Source organism: Cygnus atratus, chromosome 1 (assembly GCF_013377495.2).
Source record: "Cygnus atratus isolate AKBS03 ecotype Queensland, Australia chromosome 1, CAtr_DNAZoo_HiC_assembly, whole genome shotgun sequence".
Classification (NCBI taxonomy): domain Eukaryota; kingdom Metazoa; phylum Chordata; class Aves; order Anseriformes; family Anatidae; genus Cygnus; species Cygnus atratus.
Genome location: NC_066362.1, coordinates 7980368 through 8001729, shown reverse-complemented (window position 1 = coordinate 8001729; position 21362 = coordinate 7980368). Strand labels below are relative to the sequence as shown.

Here is a 21362-nt window from a genome sequence, read left to right as displayed (position 1 = left end):
CACTGAGGACATTCTTATCACCAAATCAAAGTGCTCTTTTTGAGTTAGCAGATGTGAACATGTGAATATATGGATGCAATCAAAAGTTACAGAGCCACAGAGGCTGAATGATGCTCCCAGACCATCCATTGCACCTTGGTGACAAAACAAGACTCTCAGCCCAACCCATTGCTTTATGTCTGTTAGTTTAAATGACCACAATGAAAATCAAATCCCTCAATTCCAGGAAAAAAAAAAAAAAAAAGCAGTTTAATGCATGTTACCATTTGGCAGGGTGGTTAGGAATGCATCAGCTGTTTTCTGAAGGACAATAACTTGTTCAGCCACAACATTTCCCAGCCATGTACCTACATCCTTAGGCAACACCACAGGGCATTATCCCAAGCTTCCCATCAGGACACACCATCCAAGCAGTATAGACAAGGCTTTACTTTCATTTAAACTAAAGCAAACTACTCCCAGATGTCTTTTTTACCACGGCATGGCTCAGCTCCCCACATACAGACATCTAGAGACCTAAGATGCCACCTTCTTGCTGGTGTCCCAGAAGGACAGGAGGACGGAGTGTCCCTAGGTCCCATGTTTCAGACAGCCCAGGGGGTTGTGGAAGTCACCGGGCACATATGGAAAGGCAGCAGATGCTGGTCCAGACAGCACCAGGGTTCAGTGGGAGTCTAAGCCACAGCAAGAGGTTGGCTGGTTCAGTGTCTGCATTAAAGAAAAGACAAAATCTGACTCCATAAAATCCCAAGAGATATGGGTCACTGAAAAGCAATAAAATTATTTGGGTTGTTTTTACCATTGTCTGTGTTGCTACTGATGCATTAGTCTTTAAAAATTGTCTTGTTTCATAAACTTTTTTCACAAAAAGAAAAGTCCTTTGCCTTTGAATTCTGTAGTCTGTGGTCAGGGAACTATTTGGGGGAAAAGTGAAAAATTAAATGATTGGCAATTTTTAATGTTTCCTTTCAGAATCTCAAGTATACTGTTGCTTTTCAAATGATTTTGTCAGGCTGTACTCCAAAATTAGCTTTAAATTTAATTTACTGGACACAATTTCCATGCACCGAGAGCAGACCTCCAAAATCTTCCCTTTGTCATTTAAGAAGCAAATATAGGGAAAAAATGCCATAGCTTTTTTTCATTAATTTCCAGGGGCTTGAGTGCTATGAGAATAACAAAGTAGATTTGGGAATGGTTAAACAAGGGACATATAAAAGAGAATAATTTGGACAATATAAATTACACAAGAAGGACAATTAGAGATTTTTAGAAAGTTTTATTATTTGTGAAAAACTGTTGATGACATTGTGCAGCTCAAGAGGAGTACTAGCATGCAAGATATTTGCCATCTCAGGAGGACAGCAGTCAGAACAGTCCAGAAATCAGAGTAAAAAAAAAGTAAGTAGGAGAAGTGGGGACTAAGCATATGAATAAGTGAGGTCAGAAAACTCTGTGAAAGAGAAGGCTTGTACATGTGTATCTGTTATATTTGCATAAAATTTGCATATTTTACGGGCATCTGGTTATCAACCACCTTGACTCTTGGAGAAGAAGAACCACATTATGAAGAGGAAAAGGCACGCAAATCCCCAGACCTTAGTAAAGAGCACAGGATGAGCCTGAATATATCAGCCATTTTTGTTAAATTCTCTGTTGGTTTAAACAGACTCAGTTTGACAGAAGTAAAATAGCCATTGTAGTCCCAGAAGGATTCTGGGAATTAGGTGGGCAGCAGAACAGCTATTCTGCACATCCACAGTGCACTGCTCTCACTGAAGAATGTTATCAACATCCTCTATCAACATCCTTAATCTTTGATTGTCCCAACACCTCTTATTAAAAAACACTATTTTCTGCCTTTCCCTAGATTTTTCTATATGTTTTTATAAATACCACCTCTAAAATTCCATGCTCTTGTCCTTCCTTCCAGGTGGCAAATTTGCTCAGACTCTTCCAGATCCCCCAGATAAGCTATGCCTCCACCAGTGCCAAGCTGAGCGACAAATCCCGCTACGACTATTTCGCACGGACGGTGCCGCCCGACTTCTACCAAGCAAAAGCCATGGCTGAGATCCTACGGTTCTTCAACTGGACCTATGTGTCAACGGTTGCCTCGGAAGGAGACTACGGGGAGACAGGGATCGAAGCCTTCGAGCAGGAAGCTCGCCTCCGCAACATCTGCATTGCCACCTCTGAGAAAGTGGGACGGTCCAACATCAGGAAATCCTATGACAGCGTGATCAGAGAGTTGCTCCAGAAGCCCAATGCCAGAGTGGTGGTGCTCTTCATGCGAGGTGATGACTCTCGGGAGCTCATTGCAGCTGCCAACCGCTTCAACGTTTCCTTTACTTGGATTGCCAGCGATGGATGGGGAGCACAAGAGAGTATTGTCAAAGGTAATGAGCACATAGCTTCTGGGGCAATAACCCTGGAACTTGCTTCCCATCCAGTTAAAGAGTTTGACAGGTATTTCCAAAGCCTCAGTCCTTACAATAACAGGCGTAACCCCTGGTTCAAGGACTTCTGGGAGCAAAAATTCCAGTGTAATCTCCAGAACAGAAAACCACATAAAAAGACTTGTGACAAGCACTTCACCATCAACAGTTCCAATTATGAGCAAGAATCCAAGATCATGTTTGTTGTGAATGCTGTGTACGCGATGGCCCATGCCTTGCATAAAATGCAGCGGACTCTGTGTCCAAACACCACCAAGCTCTGTGATGCCATGAAACATCTGGATGGCAAGAAGCTGTACAAAGATTACCTCTTGAAAGTGAACTTTACAGGTAATAACTACGCTTTCAGTACGTACGGAATGTCATTGTAATTAATGAAATGTTCATTGGTCACAGTAAAAGCCAGCTGAATTCCCAGTAGCCCCTAATATCAGAGTTCAAGCCAGGGCCATATCCAGTCAGGACCACTCCTGTCACAAGAGAGAAAGAAGAGGGATAGGGAGCATGATGAGGACCCTACAAAAAGAAAATAGGTTTCTTGCAGCTTCCAGCAGAAGGAAGAGGTGGAGATGGCAACAGCTGGTCTTGGAAATGTTACTCTCCATCCTCTACACTTCTGTACACCAACCTCCGTTTCATTCATAGCCAATTTGGCTTTTTCTAGGCATATCTGGAGGCCAGTGACCATTTCACCACCTGCTAAGCTGGGCAACAGCCTGCTATGCCTATGCCAAGAGTTGGCCTTCTCTTCCTCATTTGTTATGAGAATTTACATAATAATTGGACCCTGATCAATGACCAATGTCCTTGCAACAGTAAAACAGCAATTCCTGCCACAGAATCAGATCATTATAAAATATTTAAGTATGTGGGACAGAGCCATTACCTATGTTATAGATCTCCATGATCTTTAAGCTTTATGACCAAGTACAAAAAGCTAGATTAAAGGTTCACAGATGAGTTGTGGAGAGGGATTGGGTGATCTGGTAATGATGTTTCAAAACCCTCATTTGAGTGTTGCATGCAAGGCACAGCAACAACTGGCCCAAGCAACATGATGCTTATGTTTTGTCTACTCCTAAAGACTGCTATATGAGAAAGAATAGTTGTATACTATCTCATATATAGATGCATAGCCAATGTACATATACCATGTGAAGTACTGTAATTGTATTTCATTCATTTATTAACTTCATGTGTCAAAGAATACAGCAAGGGACAACCTTTTAGACCTTAGACTAAGGAATAGTCTTTAGACTAAAGAATCAACCTTTTAGACCTTATGGAAAATAAGTAAGCACCGTTTCTCCTCCCCTTCCATAGCACACAATACATAGGAAATATTTTCTTATTTGCTTACACTTATCCTCAAAGATACTTAAATGTCCTGAAGTTGCTGAAACAAAAGGGATTTAGGAGCGCCGCAATTTACAGGGGCTAGGTACTAGCAGATTGCTTAGAAGGGATGGCAGTGGTGAGCAATGCCTCAGCAGTTCTGCCCCTGCCAGAGACAGTTAGGATAGTAGCAGCCTACCCATTCAGTACATTCAGTCAATTAAGTAACTTAAATGTTTATAATTTTGAAACATTCTCTGGCATCTTAATGAGTTTAGATGCATACCTTCTCAAAAGAGTTAAGCTTTAGTCTGTTGCTAAACAATCTTGGTTACAGTACATAATTGCTAATAATTTTTCTATCATGCACTTCTTTAACACCCAAGAATTTTCCCACTCAGCATTCAGAAATAAAGTCAAAATATCTACATCCATGTTTGTGATTGACCAAAACTCCAGGCAAAAATTCATTTAGATGCAGTCAGAAATTTTCATTTTAATTTTGACTAAAATATATTTTATACTTTTTATGAATTAGAAGTTGAAGCTGTCCAAGCTAAATAAATAATAACAATAATTCAAAATCTATCATTTTGCAACTTTGGAAACAGAATACTATTTGGAATCAAGTGAAATATTTTAAAAGTCAACATGGAAGTCTTTGAAACTCTGAAAAGATTTGGTTTCTATTAATTTTCATATCCAAATTAAAATGTTAAAATCCCAGTGAGTTATTTTCTAATGACCCTGTTCCATATGTATTATTGCTAGCTTAGAACATGGTTTGCTCATCTCCTTTTTCTTTTTTATCAGTTCTCCCATTATAATGTGAATCCATGTTTTTAATATCTGCAGTTTTTGAAACCAGGTGACTGATTTTCAAGTAGTGAAAGAATCAGCAAATTTCCAAAGACTTCTTTTCAGTAAGGTGTGAAATTTCAGTCCACACAAGTTTTGTCATTAATTTCCATGAGACCAAGAATTCACTTTTGCTCTTTTCTGGTTGAAGAAAGTCTCTGCATGTGTTGTTAATGCAATTTCAGGATCCTCCTGCATGCTACATTTGGTCAACGATCAAATGATCAGTGCAGAGAGAGGATGGCATGGATGCTACCAGCCCATCAGCTACACTACAACCAAATGAGATTGCAGTTTTTCTCACTTCTTTAAAACAGGTTACTGCACACCCACCACAAGGAATCAGGCAATAAACAGAACAAAAGTGATAACCGTGTTTACTCACCCACAAATAACTATTTAACAAATGTCTCCTGTGCTGAAAACAACAGGTACAGATAGATGAGCCTCACATGCATAAACCTGCAGCAGGTATCACCTTGCAACTTAACATGACAACATCTGACATTTAAGAGTCACTGAATATGTTCTTGCTTCCCAATGTGATGGTGCATTTCAAACACACCGGTCTGGGCAAATGACAGGTTGCAATTATATGACTGGTGTGAGACTGTGCAATTTTAGACACTTTTTAACCTTCCACACTTTAACTAGTTTTAGTCATTTTCCAATTATAGGTTTCGGAGAGGATCAGCACTCAGAGGGAGATTCGGCCCACATGAAATATGATTTGCCCCTATATCTCTTTCAACTGACTACAGAAGGAGCTTAGAGCAACTGAGATTCCCACTTACTGTTTAGCTGAAAGCCTGAGGTAAGCCTCTCAGGCACAGCAATAATGGGATCTGTAGAGAAATACTCAGCATCAGCTAATAGCTGATTGGAGAATAGGACTGGTCAGGAGCTGTGCACTCCCATGCCACTGCTACCCCTGACATGCTGTGTGACAGGTATTTCACGAATATCTCTGGGGTCCTACTTATTTCTCCCTTTTCCTTAAATTGAAGTAACTCCATGGAACTGAAATGTGGCACAAAGGCACGCTGAGATTTCATTCCTTGTTGTTTGCAAGATATACTCAGCACTTATTTTTCTTGCAAGTCAATAAGATGCATGTGACAAATATGAGATCCTGAATATTTTCTGTAATTTATTATTATACAGATGTATATTATTATTATACAGCTGTAATTTATTATTATACAGCTTATTTTCCATATAAGCTGTGTATGCCCGATCCCCAGTTCCCGCAGCAGGACCTGAGAACACAAAGCCCAGCCCATGGATAAACATACTCACTCCTTCTCTGCCTGTTTGGACTTTCAAAGAGATGTAGGCTGGTTTATCTACTTGATCTTCCTATGCTCTTTGTTCCCTCCTAAGGGCACAAGTGCAGCACTTGATGTTCTGAATCATGATGCTCTTCTGCTGATAGAGAGATGCTGGTTCAAGAGGCTGTTAGCTTGTATTACCAGAACAACAAAGAAGTGCTGAACAAAAGCAAAGGGCTCCACAGGAGAGAGCATGGAGTAAACTCAAATTCTCACAGGTGCCCAGACACTTCCTGGTGGAGAGGAGTGCACAGGGGGCTCTTGAGAGGTCTGTGATCCAGGGATGAGCACCAAAACACGGCAGAGCTCCAAGCATCTAGAAATCCCCTTCCCTCTGAGAGATGGAGAGGCATAAGCAGAAACCAGCTCCACTAATTTTTTTAACTCCTTTAAGCCACCAGAATGAAACAGAAAAGCAGTATTATCATTGCCCACAGCTACTATAGTGAACCTCAGTATTTGATGCGTGCCAGGACATGCAACATTAGCACAGGCAGTGTGAAAGAGGTGTCACTGCTTAGGAAAAAGGGACAGGGAACTGTATAGATGTGCTCTGCCTGTTGCTCCTGGTCTAGCTGCTCCTCCAGGACAAAGGCTACATGGTCAAACCTTGCTCATATCAGGCAACATCCTCTCCTGTGGGTAACCAGAATGATCACTTAAAATGAGAAAAGTGTTGTAAAAGTCAGGTCTGATTTGTCCCCTTTCACCCACTGGACTTTATGACAATTTTTTTTATTCCTGCCTGACCCTACATTTCTCTGTGAGGTTTATTTTCTTTTCTGCCTCCCCACTCACATACAAATGTCATGAAATTGAAACACAAACTTGCCTTCTTGTTTTCTCTTGAACACTTCTGACTTCTGTGGTGGGAAAATACTTTCACAGGCCATTTCTCTGGTAATCCTTCCACTTAAATAGGAAAGAGCTTAAAAGTCATGTTCTGCAACAGGCAGATGTCACCTTACTTCTGAGCGCAAGGACACTGCAAAGGTCCCTGCTCTGGGATTTAGCCTTAAATATGTTCTGTCAGAAGTCCCCTCTGAAGCTCGGTGTCCTACAAGGCTTGCATGGAGTACAGATGAACAAATTATATGAATGCAGTTACATATGCACAAACTTCAAAGGCCAGGTGCGTGTTTACAGCACAGAATACCCGCTGATAGACACACAGACTAAAGCTAGAGCACAATCCCAGACTCTGCAGCAGACAGCCCTGCTGCTCCATTATCTCACCCAAGGAGCTCCTGCTCATCAGGTCAGATCCCCTTTGCCTCTCACACAGTCAGTCAGTCCATGTGGATCTGCTGTGTTTTCTTTTTGCTAATTTACTCCTCTAAGAGGAATCTGTGCAGAAATCTTTTGCTTAACTCTTCCTAAAGCTTTCAATACGTGTGTATATTCATATATATATATGTATTTGTTTATATACATGTGTATTAACATGCATATATATTTATGTATGCATACTGTAGACTCGTAATTTATAGAAGCATAAAGTTGAAGAATAAATCAGGTTGGAAGGGGCCTCAGGAGGTCTTTAGTCCAGCCTCCCTCTAAAAACAAGGTTGATTGAAAGATCAGACCAAATTGCTCAGGACTTTACAGATGTAAACTGGCTGAAAATAAAATTTAACCATTTTGCCAGGGAAACATTTAATCCTCTAGCTTGGACTGGAGGTATCACAATGGCAAACAATCAGATCTGCACTCCACATACCTTCTGTGCCATGCACCATAGCATGTAAGCTGTGTACTTGGTGAACTGCCAGCAGGATGCAGACATTGCCACCTCTAGGGCACAACTCCCAAATAAAACTTCCATTATAATTTCTCTTGCTATGACAGTAGGTCTGCAACCTACCTGTTAATGGTGTCAGTAGTCAGAGACCATCATAAAATGTGGTCTGTTCATGATTTCATTTGGTGCCACTTAACACTAATTGGCCTGAGTGAGCAGGAGCAGAGGTGGAATTCTGCTCTCGCCTCCTGAGACAAGCTCCAGCAGCAGAGGCTGAGGTGTGCCAGGTCATTGCTTCCCAAGCACGAGGTATTTCTGCCTCCTGCCACCACTCTGCTGTCAGACCTGGGCACTGAGCTCCCATGGACAAGAAGATGGGAAATGCAGTGTTGGCAAGGTGCAGAGCAGCAATAACTTGTTGCAGTCCTCAGGAAGACTGGGAGGATGTTGCCGTTGGCCTTCACCCAGCTGGGTGTCGTTCCTGGAAAGTCTGCAGAAGCCACAGTCCAGCATTGGCCCCAGGATTCTTATAGCAGCATATTTAGGTGAAGGTGCCTTGACATCCCTAAAATAACAAGCAGTTCTCCATTTCGGTTTCTTCTAATCCAATATTTATAAAAGCCACCAGTTAAGCTGAACTATGAAAAAAAAAATGAACAAGAAGTTAACTAGCCCCTGCTTTGCATGCAACTTATAGTCAGCTTTGTTCATATTATTGAAGTAGCCTTTAGGCATCTTATAAATCTATAGGATGCCCCGGCGTGTAAATGAGAATCAGATTAAACATCCTGTGCTTATAGAGGAATGCATGACTGAAAACTGAGCAGTGCTTTTCTTTCAGATCACACATTTGAGAGACAGAAGGCTCAGTAACCTAATTTCTCTAAATCACAGACTTTATGTGTTTGCCTGCTGTCTCTTTTATAATAGTTATTATTTCATCTTTTGTTTCACTGGAAAATGCCATATGAATCCCAAGCACCTGGGCCTTGCACAGCAAAAGTGCTCAGAGGAGCAGGAGGGCTCAGGCAGCCTTTTCATCCCCCAGCCAAACACACTCACTTTTCCAGTCCCACATGTCTCCACAGCCCTGGAAATACCATAGGATTATGATATTATTCTTCATACAGATTTGCCTGTGCAAGAATTCACATGTTCAAGCTGTCGGGGCTGCTTCTTGTGACCTGGAAGAGCGAGGTATCACGTGAGAAAAAAGTCTGGTTCAGGATTCCTGCTCCTTACATTTTAATATCTAATTTGGCTCTGAAAAGCTCAGAGGATGACCACATTCTGTTGTTACCTCCTATAGAAGAGTACTTTAGCACTTCCAGAGGTAATCTCAGTTAGTATTACTCTCATGGTGAGGTGCTGTTGTAGTGGCTAGAAAAGGCAGGGGCTGCACTCAGAACATGACAATGACAGTATTAATGAGGATGAGGACAAGGACAAGGACATAAGTAAATTGCATAGGGACACAACAGGACAATGTGACACACTGGAATGTGACAAACTGCTCTTTTGGGCAATCCAGGTGTGTCCTGGACTTCCACTGTCCCAGAGAAAAAGGTCTTTTCAAAAGATGATGCAGAAAACCACAGAAAGTCACAAACTCAGATGACTAGTCCCAAAAATAACTAAATGTTACATTATTTTTTTACCAAAACTCTATTTTTGACAGCTAATAATTGTGCTAGAAAGGCAGAATTGAAAGCATCTTGTACAGAAAAATATTTTTTCTCCTACGATAACTTATTATCACTTCTTTCCTGGAAGACTTTTGCATCACCTGTTAGAGTACATTACAAAGATATTCTGAGGCTCAACTGACTAAAGGGGATCTGGTACCAAACCATCACAGCTACATTAATGTGACACTAACCTTCAGAGTAGCCCGGTGCTGCAATCTAGACATAGATCCTGAATCCTACATCACTTTCACATAGCACGTTTCCAGGTAAACCTGCCACAACCTGACTGCTGTACTTGTCCTCGTTAAACTACAGCCCAGATGAGCACGCAAATCTATTGTGGCTTTCTGCAAAGCCTAAGCTATTCACCTCACGCTTGTCTCTGCCTATTTCCAACTCAGTACAGAAATAATTGGCTTAGTGATACAGTCATTTTTCTTTGTCTGCAAGACAAAATCATTTAAAAAGGGAGAAGAGAACTCAACCCAACCCCAAAACATTCCTTGTGCATTGTTTTGGGATTTTGTTGCACTAACACATATTTTTTTCTCAAAAATTTATATTTTATATAATTTATATACCCTTTCCCTTTGTGTAAATGATCTAGTGAATCAAAAGAACTACTTAGTTTCAGAGGAATGACTGAAGGGATTTGCAGATCCTAACACAAATTTGCCTTTCTTATTCATGCAAATATTTTCACCAAGAAAAAAATCACTCAGGCCAATATATCCCACCTACCTTCTAAAACTGAATTCTTAAAAGCAACCAGCTCTGCACTTTCATGGGGCAGAAACTCCTTTTCTGTAAGAACACTCTTCACAAACTGACCTTCCACATGATTCCCATCAACTGCAAACTCGATGGAGCTGGCAGAGAAATGTGTTCAAGGGTCACTTTCTTTCATTTCCTCATCTGTTAGATCCACATTTCTAAACACCTCTAAAAGCATTTCAGAGAATGTCTGCTTTGGCATCACTGCAATATTTATGGGTATTTTGTTAGCAGATACAGGATATAATGTAAAAAGATATTTCATTGCTATTATCTGGGTGAGTCATTTCCTTGTGTTTTCTTCTTCCTGCCATGAAAACACATTTTGTCTGAGGATGTAACAAGTGAATACCAAAGAATGCTAAAATTCTTCAAGGCAGCAGGAAGAACACACATACTCATGCACAGGGGTATCAGAGCAGAGAAGCGTCTAAAAAATTGGCCACAAAACCCCAGCTGGAGCATGGCTAAGTCACAGAAAACATCCTTTGATTTGTTTTCTAGCCTCTCGCTCCAGCCACAGAGCAGTAAGTCAAAAGCAATTCAGCTGTTCACCATAGGGATGCAAAGGGGTTCAGTGGTAAGCCACAGTGGTGATTTCTCCAGATATAAGTCTTTAATCTTGAGGCATATAAATAATAAACTAAGATCATTAAGTTGTCTTGTAGGGTCTACGCACCCAAATTCACTAATTCTTCAGTCCATAAGAACAGCACAGAGCCAGAAGCAGTGGTGATGTGAAGAGTGGCTGCCAACAACCAGTAAACAGAAAGCAGAGGTTTGTGTGCCTCACACTCTGAAGGACCCATCCACCCCAGTCTCACATCCACTTTTCATTTCCTATAGTTTTGCTTTTCTCGTTACAAGCCCGTCTTTCTACTTGCCAATTCATGAATCATCTCATCTTAGTCTAATGGCACATATATATCTATCATTTTCCCTGCTGAAGAAATTCAAAAGTACTTCTGAAAGCTGAGAGACAATCTCTAAATGTGTATGTGCTATCAGTCCTCAGTTCAACAGAGGTTTCATGCTGTACATTTTCCTATTTGCTGCTACACACAGATTCCAGACAATTTGCTGGACAACAGAATAAGCTAATGCAGCAATTCCTTTGTACATATGAAATATTTACCACTTCTGTGGCTGAAATGCGAATCTCAGCTAAGACACATTAGTCTTAGCCAGGGAAAGAAAAGCTCTGTGCTCAGAGGAAACAGGGAATCTGTTAGTGCGAGAAAACTGGGTGAAGCACAGCCCTGAACAAAGTCTTCACACAGAATGTGTCCCAGAAATCTCGTGTAATCCTGCAGCTGAGAGCGTACGGACTTTTGGGGTGGAAAGTGATTTGTGTTAGCTGCATCTGATGTCACTTTGACTCCGTGCCACATTATCAACCACATTCTCATATGGGAAGGTTGCATCAGGAGACAGACACGCTCACTTACTTTTCTTTAAAATTCTAATTTACTTAACCCAATTAGTATTACTTCATGTATGATTGCTGATTTTGTATTAGCAAAATGTAGTAAACAGAAAATCCAAAAGCAGCAATCTTTTCCTACAGAAGGGGAGGAGAGAACCTCCTAGTTTTCAGTAGCAACACTGGTGAGTTGGGGCATCCATGACCAGGAGATAGTCCCAAGAGATAGAGTAATTCTTCTCTCCACTTTTCCTTTGCTCCCATTCTTCCAGAAGACTTTAAAGTCCTTGTAACTTCTTGTTTTCTTCTTGTCTTTGTCTTTTCACCATACACAGGATGTTTTGCATATGCTGTATATATGTTCTTCTTTCTCTTGATTATCCTAAAAAAAATCCTGTCTTGTTTCCAAGCTTGAATTCATTTAGTGAGCAGCAACAGATCCTTTCTGTGTGTACATCTGGAGCCTCAGGCATCTACCTGTGCTTCAGCTACAGAATTCTCCTACTCTCTTCCTTTGGGAAAACTTTCTTTGTGATTCTTTACCTTTTACAGTTAATCTTAAATTTACTACAAAACATTAGAAAATGCTTGATTGTATGAAAATGCAGCTGGGCATGCTGAACTCTTCCAGTCTAGGCAGCAATGACATAGCTGCTTGCACCAGCAGAAAGTTGGGCTCTTGTGATCCCTTCCAATGTTCCATTGATGTAAGTAACCATACATTATGTGGCCCTCATGCTCTTGAGGATGAAAGATATGGCAACAAGCAAATTTTACCTACAGAATCTCCAAAAGTTGATTTTTTTCCATGGCGTTTATGTATGGCCCTGATGGATGGAGCAGCTGATTGTTGCTCCAAATCTTGATATCAGTTCAGTAGATTTTTCCACTGGGCAATGATAGACCTCCACCAGACAGTGGCAAATTAGACACTGTTATGAAGCTGCTATTGGGAACTGATTAAAAAATAATTATTAAAAAAAAGTACTGAAAAAACTATGCTAAACTTCCTCTATTACATTTACACATGTATTTGAATAAATAGATAATGGCTACTAACTGAAAGTCCAGTCCAGTAACTGACAGAATAATTAAAAAAAAATCTTGAAGGTTCTTTAGAAAGGAAAATATCTCAAGTCAGATGAGGGTTTGAGGCAGTGCTGTTAGTATTCTTTCTAGATCTCGGAAACACTTTATCAGTCTAAGCCTATCAATGTGTCTCTGCTTCAACCATTAAACAGGCAAATAAATCAACATTTTCTTTTTACATTTTCCCCTGAGGTCCAGTGATTGCTGTTGCTGAACTGATTCAGTGGAGCAAAACATTAGCAAAAATGATTCTGTGCTCTCAGTTTTATCTTTTCTTCCTGAAAGCAGAAGAATTTGCAAGTATTAATAGGACATGCAGCTTGCATGTTATAGGGTAATGCACATCAGTGAACACTGATGATGCTGGGAGAGGTGATGTGGTTCCTGCATAGCTGGTGTGTGATATGCATGAATAACATCAAAATCCAGCTGTTCTTATCCTTTATCTCACTATCTTTACTGAAATTCATTGTTTTGAGCACCCGCTTTCACATCTAAATTGGCTGAGTCAGCATTTGTCCATTCATGAGACACACTCTGTTGAATGCTGACTTAACCTGTCATTTTTATTAGATGTGCATTTCTAGTTATTGCATTATTATATGGAAATCAGGAAAAAGAAAAATCCAGAATCAAATTTTACAAAGGGAGATAAATCACATATGATGTACATAGGGGGCTTAACCAAAAGCATTACTTGGATGATTTCTCCATCACTGGCCAAAATTCAGCTCAGCCAGCTTTCATATCTTCCCTAACATATCTAGTTTTTTGCCCTAATAAGAGAAATATTAATGGAGAAAGCTCCCCACTTTCCTAATGGTAACTCAGTTTAGCCAGAGCTCGCCTTTGGAAGTGCCTATTTCTCCCCACTGATTCTAGGAGCTCTGTAAAACTACACATACGATGTAAACATCCTGATTGAGTTTAAATTAAATAAATATAAGCCACTTTTTTCACATGCATATTACATTCACAGAGAAATATCTGATCCTCTGCAGAATCTTAACCATAGGATGCATGAAACATTTACATTTCCAGCTGAACTCCAAGTTTTCTTTGTTGGTCTTCCACCAGATGTGCCAAATGTTATACCTGAGCTGCATAACATATCTGAGCATAAAGGTTGCTATTTGTGTTTCACTATAGCATTGTTTCTTTATTCAAGCTTTTAACAATCCTACCACTCCTTTATTTCCACAAAAGGTTCAATAAATTTGAGCTTCAGTTATTTCAAAAAGATGCTCTCCTTAGAATTCACTGCTTCATGGTTTTATCTTCCTACTGGAAATACAATTTCATTTGGCAAATTGCCTCTTTATTAGCAATTTGTAAGGTGATTGCTGAGAGTTTTCAGCAGCTTTTTAACAAAAATAATAGCATAGAGCCATAAGATTTGTAGGAAGAGGCAATACTCTTATTAGACTGCCCACATAGCTGTAAAAAAAAAAAAAAAAAAAAAAAGCTTTTGGCATACTGTATCTTTGTTGTGTCTTGTCTTGCATCTTCATCAGCACCTTGTGTTTCCAAACTATATATTTTTAAAGAAGCAAACAAAAAGCTATAAGCAATCACTTTGCAAATAGATAGTAATGAGACATTTTGCAAAGTGAAATTGTGTTTCGAAAAACAAAATAAAAACCTGATATACTGAAGTCCAAGCAGAGTTGTTCCTTCAAAATATTTGCTCAAATTTATTGCTCAAATTTATTGAGCCATTTTTCTGATGACCTAATGGAGTTACCTTGTGGATGAAAGCTTGTGCATTTCTTCCATCTATAGACTGGTCTAATGAAAAAACACTGCCTTTTATTACAAGCTTGAAATTTCTTGAATTTTAGACCATCACATCTACAGCATTACTACTACTAAATACAATTATAGCATTATAAGTAATTAAATTTATGTCAACCCACCTGATTTGGGAGTGTTTTCATATCGCGTCAATTAGGAAAAAACTGCCAGAGGGTCTATTTCAAGGTTCATTTGGTTCTGATCTCTAAGGGCAAAATATCTAGCTGAATTATTCAGAGCACTGTCTAGAAGCACCTCTCTAATCCTCAAATCCCCACAGAGGAGTGAATGTTTTAACCACCTTCCTTTAATATTTTAAAAACTGAATCTATTCATGTTTCCTTCAGGCTGACAAAGAAGGACAACTAAAAATTTGTTAGCTATTCAACACTTCCTTATCCACCAGCTACTGTATGCAATCTGGGGGGTGCAATTAGCACGTTACAGAATGGTTCCTCCAAAACCAGTAAGATTCACGTCCCTGTAACTTAACCAAATACCTCAGTTTGTCCAAAAGCAAGTGAATTTAAAATAAATAAATAAATAAATAAATAAAAATGCAGCCTCAAACTCCTCCAGCCACACCAGAGAGTCACTGAGAAGCAAAGTGTAAGGCACATCACAACTTCCCATTGCTCAGGTTAAATGAGAATGTGCTTCACCCAAAAGTCCACATCAAGCACAGGGAACTCCTAACCCCTAGAATGTAGAAAGTCTCAACCATAATCTCAAGGTCTGAATGCAATGTTAATGTTCTAGTAAGTGCCAGATAACTGCCAGGGCATTTCAAAAGATACCAGAGGCCAGCCCAGAACTTGTGGTTCCAGCTCCCAAGCTTTTGTTCTGTCACCCTAACCATGGTCATAATTCTTCATAATGGGATTGGGTTCCTCTTGCTTATGTTTACAAAATAACTAGTTGGCCTGAGGGAGGAGTTAGACAGTTTAAAGTCATGGTTTAATTTCCTTTGTAATTACAAGTTGATTGCTAGTATAAATTATCCTGCATGCGTTTTGCCTCTCGTGCCAGCCATTTCCTAAAGTGGATAATCTTAAATTAAAAATTAAAAGAGTGGTATCAATCAAAAGGCATTGCTATGTTGGAATCTCAAAATTCATTCATATCAGTTATCAACCAAGTACACATAAGGGGGAAAAAAAAAAAGACAGCTTGGATGTTGTTTTTTTGTTTTGTTTTGTTTTTCAAATTCTTGATTTATTTTCTAGTTTCTAATGCAACTTTAATGAAAGAACTTCAAGAAATTTTAATTTCAGGGGATATATTTTGTATTTTTAATGGAGAAATATAGCGGTTGTTAAGTATTCATAAGTTTTTGCCTTCCGTGTCTCAAAACAGTGAAACACAAATCCTTTAATTAAGCAGAAATCCCCTTTTTAATTCTCTAAAAAACAAGAGTGATTTACTAATGAAAAACATCTCCTCAATGAAGGTTTGTAACTTAACATCAAATTCATTTTCCCTGAGACTTAAGGACAAATCTTATGCCCAAGGGCTGCACAAGCAAGGGGACAACACATACCTGAAGCTGTAAAGCATTACACTCAGGGGAAGTGTTTCATAAGAAAGGTAGGTAGGGAATTTTACCTTTAGCCAAACTGAGGAGAATGACAAGGTAAATGAATTCCTCTAATCTTTCAGACCCTTCTTAGTTTCTTTTGCCAGTCTCCACTTCACTTTTCTCCTGGACTGTTCTGTCTGATAGTCCCCGCAGCAGTCACAGCAGCCTGTGGGGATAGCTTGCAGGAGATACATCTTCCCAGGTACTTTGCAGAGAGCTCATACAAGCTGCTGTCACTTGGCTCGACCAGCTGTAGGCCCTTCTGGTCCAACTGACTGGGTGATATTCATCTCACCCTACTCACTCAACCCAACATCTCACCTGGACACCTTTACTGTGGGTGTATCTGAACTAGTCACTCTCATGGTTTGCAGGAAAAAATAATAATAATCATTAAAAAAAAAAAAGGGTACAGTTCAGCTGACTCTAGATGAACCCTAGAAATACCTCTCTTTTCTAGGATAGGAACTTGGGATACCTAATTCATGTGAAGATATCTGAGTGGTAGACCTTTGCAACTAGTACCGGAGAAACATTTCTGTGTCTAACTACTGCAAACCCTAGGAGGGTCTATGATGTGTTAGAAGTCCCTACAGCAAGTGATTTTCTAACCCAAGGGAGGAACAATAGAGCTGAATGGAAAACAGGTAGACATAGAAAGGAAAATTACATTTGCAGAAGACTAATCAGGGGTGGTTGTAACCAGCTGCAATCCTATGCCCCTCTCACAATATATCCTGACATTGCCCATGTCTCTACACATTTTCATGTACCAGACCTTTCCATCCTGCCTAAGTTGTTTCTGAGTAAAGCTGAGCCAAGAGATAAGGCATTCAAATGCTTACGCATCTTTTTTTTTGAATGAGAAAAGTCAATACTACACATGACCCAAACATATCCAGAAATGATGGTGTGGAGGTTATAAGTGACTGCTCGTCTGTGTGAAAGCTGATATTTTAAGCCCATTCATTACTAATTGCGGAGAGGTACAACCCAGTGACACCTCACTCTGAGTATTCCTTACACTAACTTTCCAATTGCCAAATTTCAGTGTCTGTCCTGCCAATCAGGTGTGAAACCAGCTGCATTATGCTGAGATAGAAACGGGAGTGGGCGGATCAGGTCTCCATTACTCGGTCTGAATGTTCAGCCAAGAAGGAATAAGTCACTTTGACCTCAGCAAACAACATCTAGCTAAAATTAAAAGAAAATTAAAAGATATATGGATTCTTGTGGTCCTTTGTGATACTTTTCAAGATAAGGCATCATACATGCAGATGAGTCTGTTGAACAAACACACCACATCCTGTTGTTATATTATGACTATGGTTTTTTTTTTTCTTACAGCGTTTTAATGAGGCATTGCCCAGAATATGCAACAGGAAGGGGCAAAGAGCAGCAAAACTATTTTTCCATTGAATACATAAACGTCTTGTTTTGCTGTCTTAAATCAGAAGTTCAGAGTTTTTGCAGCACTTTCTAGTGACAGTGAAAAGATTTTACTCAACTTTCCAGAAACTCCCATCTGTTCCCTCTTTACATTTGCACTTGTTTTTAATCCTACTATCTCCTTAGAGTCTATTGGCTGAAAGTCTTTGGGGCCAACAGGCTGTTGAAGAAGGTGCCTTTGGTGCACAAAATATTCCTTCCTACATTTCTTTCTGTACCTTGTGAAATCCCACAGCTTTGCATGCTGCCGAGCTGAAAAACTGCAGAGCCTTCATCAAGCCTTGTTATTAATGAACTGCCTCCTAGCTACTGAGCTGTGCCTCTGATCTGTACCTTGCTTTGAAAGGATGCACTCTGCAAGCACGGAACAGATGCATGTTTTATCGGCCATGAAAGATGTTCTCAGATGTAGGCATACGTGTCTTTGTTCTACCAGGAAGCGTTACAGATGTTACTTTCTATAAGACAACATCTATACACTCAGCTCTGTGCCACACACATGCAAGAGCCTGTATGCAAAACATCCTTCCTGGCCCAAAGACGTCGCTGGCAAACAAAGCTCTGTCTGATTCCAAACCCATTAAGATGACGCTCATTTTTTCCTAGGCTGCCCTGTCCCTCAACAGTTTCCTTGTGCCTAATTAGGATTTAAACTGTTTTGCTTTTTTTCACCTACTCATCCCTGCTTGAAAGATCCTGAAGTATTTTTCACCTAACTGACACATTCTGCATTGCAACTGACACAAATGACTGCATTCAGATACATTTCAGAAAAGATTCCCCATACTGCCTCTTAAAACAATGTTTTACTCAATAATTAAATTAATCCTCCCCTCAAACTTTCCTTCCAAATTATTTCATGTCACCAAGAGCTGTACAGCACAGACATGAAAAATTATAAAGGTTTCCAAATGAAAGTGACTGACTTGCTTCTAACTGCACATAAGCAAAAACATAATGATTTTATACTTGTGAGTTATGTGATAGAAAAGATGATCCCAACGTAGGAAGATAGAAATGAAATTATATAATTTACTATATAAAAGCTATGCCATGTTCTTATCCATACCTGATACTGAAATAGTCATAAAGCTGCACAGTCTTTCCTCTGTTATTTGAACCTGAAGGAGTTTTGTCCCGCACTTCTATAATTGCATCTTTCTCCTCTGATAGGATTTCTTCACTGAGCCGACAGATGTGGGCTGCCTGCACCATGGCTGCATAGGTTTCTGTCTTCTGCACTATGTGTACCTTTTTCTCCTGTTCTCATAAATGTCACTGCTCTTATACCTTCATTGCAAAACTGCTGCAAGCTGGAGTACAAAGCATCACTGGTTTACCTTTAAGTCATTTTTAATTACCCTTTCTTTTCCCTGACAACTTCTTTTATATAATTTCTCCTGGATAACTTGTTTTACTTAAGGATAATTCACTTCAAGAACTGCATGGGGAGGAGAAGACTCCAAGATACTGCTCAAAGGAGTTGAAGCTTGTATTGTCAATCAGATAGCATGGATAGACCCAGAGGGTCTTGCCTCTCATCTCCCAAGGGAAGAAAACAAAACACCTTAGCCAGAACTCTGAAAAAGTTCTGGCAGAAATGTCTGTTTTAAAGATCACAGGTTTACTTACAAAACTGAAATCTAGCTATGAAAAAAATCTGAGTGATATGTGACATAGCCTTGACATTTCATCTCTGGGAAGATCATCTGCCAATACACACAAAAAAATATTCTTTTAACCTAGAAAATAAAATCTTATTTTCTTATGGATTTGTATTCTTGCATATAAACATCTTATTTTTATTATAATTTTTAGATCCACTTTTCTGAAAACATGTCTTTTTGGAAGAGGTGTTACAGGATCTAGAATATGTTGATAAATATCAGTTAAAATGCCTGAATGATTTTACATAAAATCAGTAGGTATATTAATTGCTGCCACCCAGTGGGCTCATTTGTATGCTTTGGTTCACCATAATATAATTTAATACATCGTTGTTTGGGTAAATGACTTCATCCTCTCCATTTGAGAGAGTGCCATTTATTTTCCTCTATCAGCAGCCACTAAAAATGAACGTTTCCAGCTACAAGCTGTGGTTGATCTAAAACAAATTGTCCTACAAAAATCTTTTCATCGTATTTCTAGTGTGGAAACAGCCTCATGGAAAGTGAATATATGGGAGCTTCAAGCTAACTGTATGTGAGATTACCTGCTTTGCCTTCTGGACCTACCTGCAAAATTGAAGGCAAATACTTAGTTCTGTATAAATGACAAATACTCTAGCAGAGTTACCTGCAGCTCCACTGGTTCCAGCAGAAGTCACCACTTCTCAGCACACCTCAGGACGTGGCCTGTATGACACCGAAGTGAATAAATTGGCTCTTAAAACTGGGCTGCTGTGTTAACAATTTCTACAATCTATATAAGTGTTATGAATAATGAAATAAGACACTGGCAATGACAACACATTATTGAAGAGCTGTTAAGTGCTGCATTATGATTTCATTTAATGCTGCTTTTGGCTGAGAGAGCTTGCGTGCGTATGTGTGAGGAGGAGGAGGGACTGAAGGGAGGCTGCTTAGTATTCTTCTTGTTGACCTATATTTTTAATTTAGCTACTTGTTTAATTTAGAGCATGTTATTTCCAGGAGGACGGGCCATTTGGAGGAGTATTATGCTGTCCTTAATTTTTATGTACTCAGAGGTCTTGTTGGGCAAGACTGTGGTACAACTTGATGCCAAGAGTGAAGAAAAAGAGAGAGAAAAAAAAGTCCACTTACATATTCCTGGGTTACCCAGACTTATTTTGTAATCCTGCAAACCAAGGCTGTCCACCACTGCAGTGGATACAGGTGAGGGGGCAAAATGCAACAGAGAGCAGGGATAAGAACTGGAACTTAAAACTTAAAGTCTTGAGTCTTGGCTCAAAACCAGAAGACTATACATAGAAATAAATTATTTTCCTACCTTGCTCTAAGGTAAAAAGAAGGTTGAGGAAGAAGCACGCTTCCAGATATAGCTCCTGGGGAGGTCCAGCTTGTGTATGAACCCTCTAACCAGGGCTTCTGTGCCAAAAAATCACTGTCCCTTTCGCTGACTTTAGTGGGAGTGCCGCAAAGTAAGGTAATGCTCTGTAGGAGAAAAAGGTGAAAGAATTTGGCCTCAGTGGTTTATAGAAGCTAAATAAATCTACTGCAACAAATCCAGAGTATCTGGAGGTTGAAATGGAGGAATATATTACATCCATATACAATATTGCTGGTGCTCAAGCACAGCATGGGCACAGATGCAGGGAAAAAGATTTATTCCAGCAATGACAGTGGAACCACTTCTGTAACCAAAGACACTGGGAATGAAATCACCTTTATTGCTCATCAATGGCAAAAAAAACACAACACCCTTTTGCTTCCTGCCTATAAAGCCATTCACCTTTGATGCTACAGAAAACAACCAATAAATCACATGGTAAATGCAATTTCCTCCTACATTTTTAATAATTCTTCATTCTCTGCATGAACCTCAGCTGGAGGAAAAATAAAAACTCTACAGAGCTTACCAGTTGGAAGTGTTACAATACTGACTTCCCACAGAAGGTCACAGATCCAGTTTGTGTTTTTTTCGCCTATTCCCAAAACAAGATATAAGACCAAAGCAGCACATGCTGGGAAGTTCAGACCAGACAAGAAATGACAAAAGATGGGAAAACTGAAGCAAAGTAGAAGGGATTCTTGAATTCCTACAACATAGGGAGAAGTTAAGAAGACATAATAAGAAATTGTTGAGGACTTCATAGTTACTTCATCATCATCATCACTAATACACTATTCAACTTCATTTCA

The 21362-nt window shown here is 39.6% G+C and overlaps 1 protein-coding gene across 1 annotated transcript in view; it reads left to right on the top strand.

Moving 5' to 3' along the window:
• The window catches only part of GRM3 (glutamate metabotropic receptor 3), a 44483-nt gene that overhangs the window by 10347 nt on the left and 12774 nt on the right, over positions 1 to 21362 (top strand). Inside the window, exon 2 of the mRNA XM_035549390.1 lies at positions 1934 to 2789. Coding sequence (XP_035405283.1) covers positions 1934 to 2789 — 856 coding nt within the window. The remainder of the gene's footprint in view (positions 1 to 1933; positions 2790 to 21362) is intronic.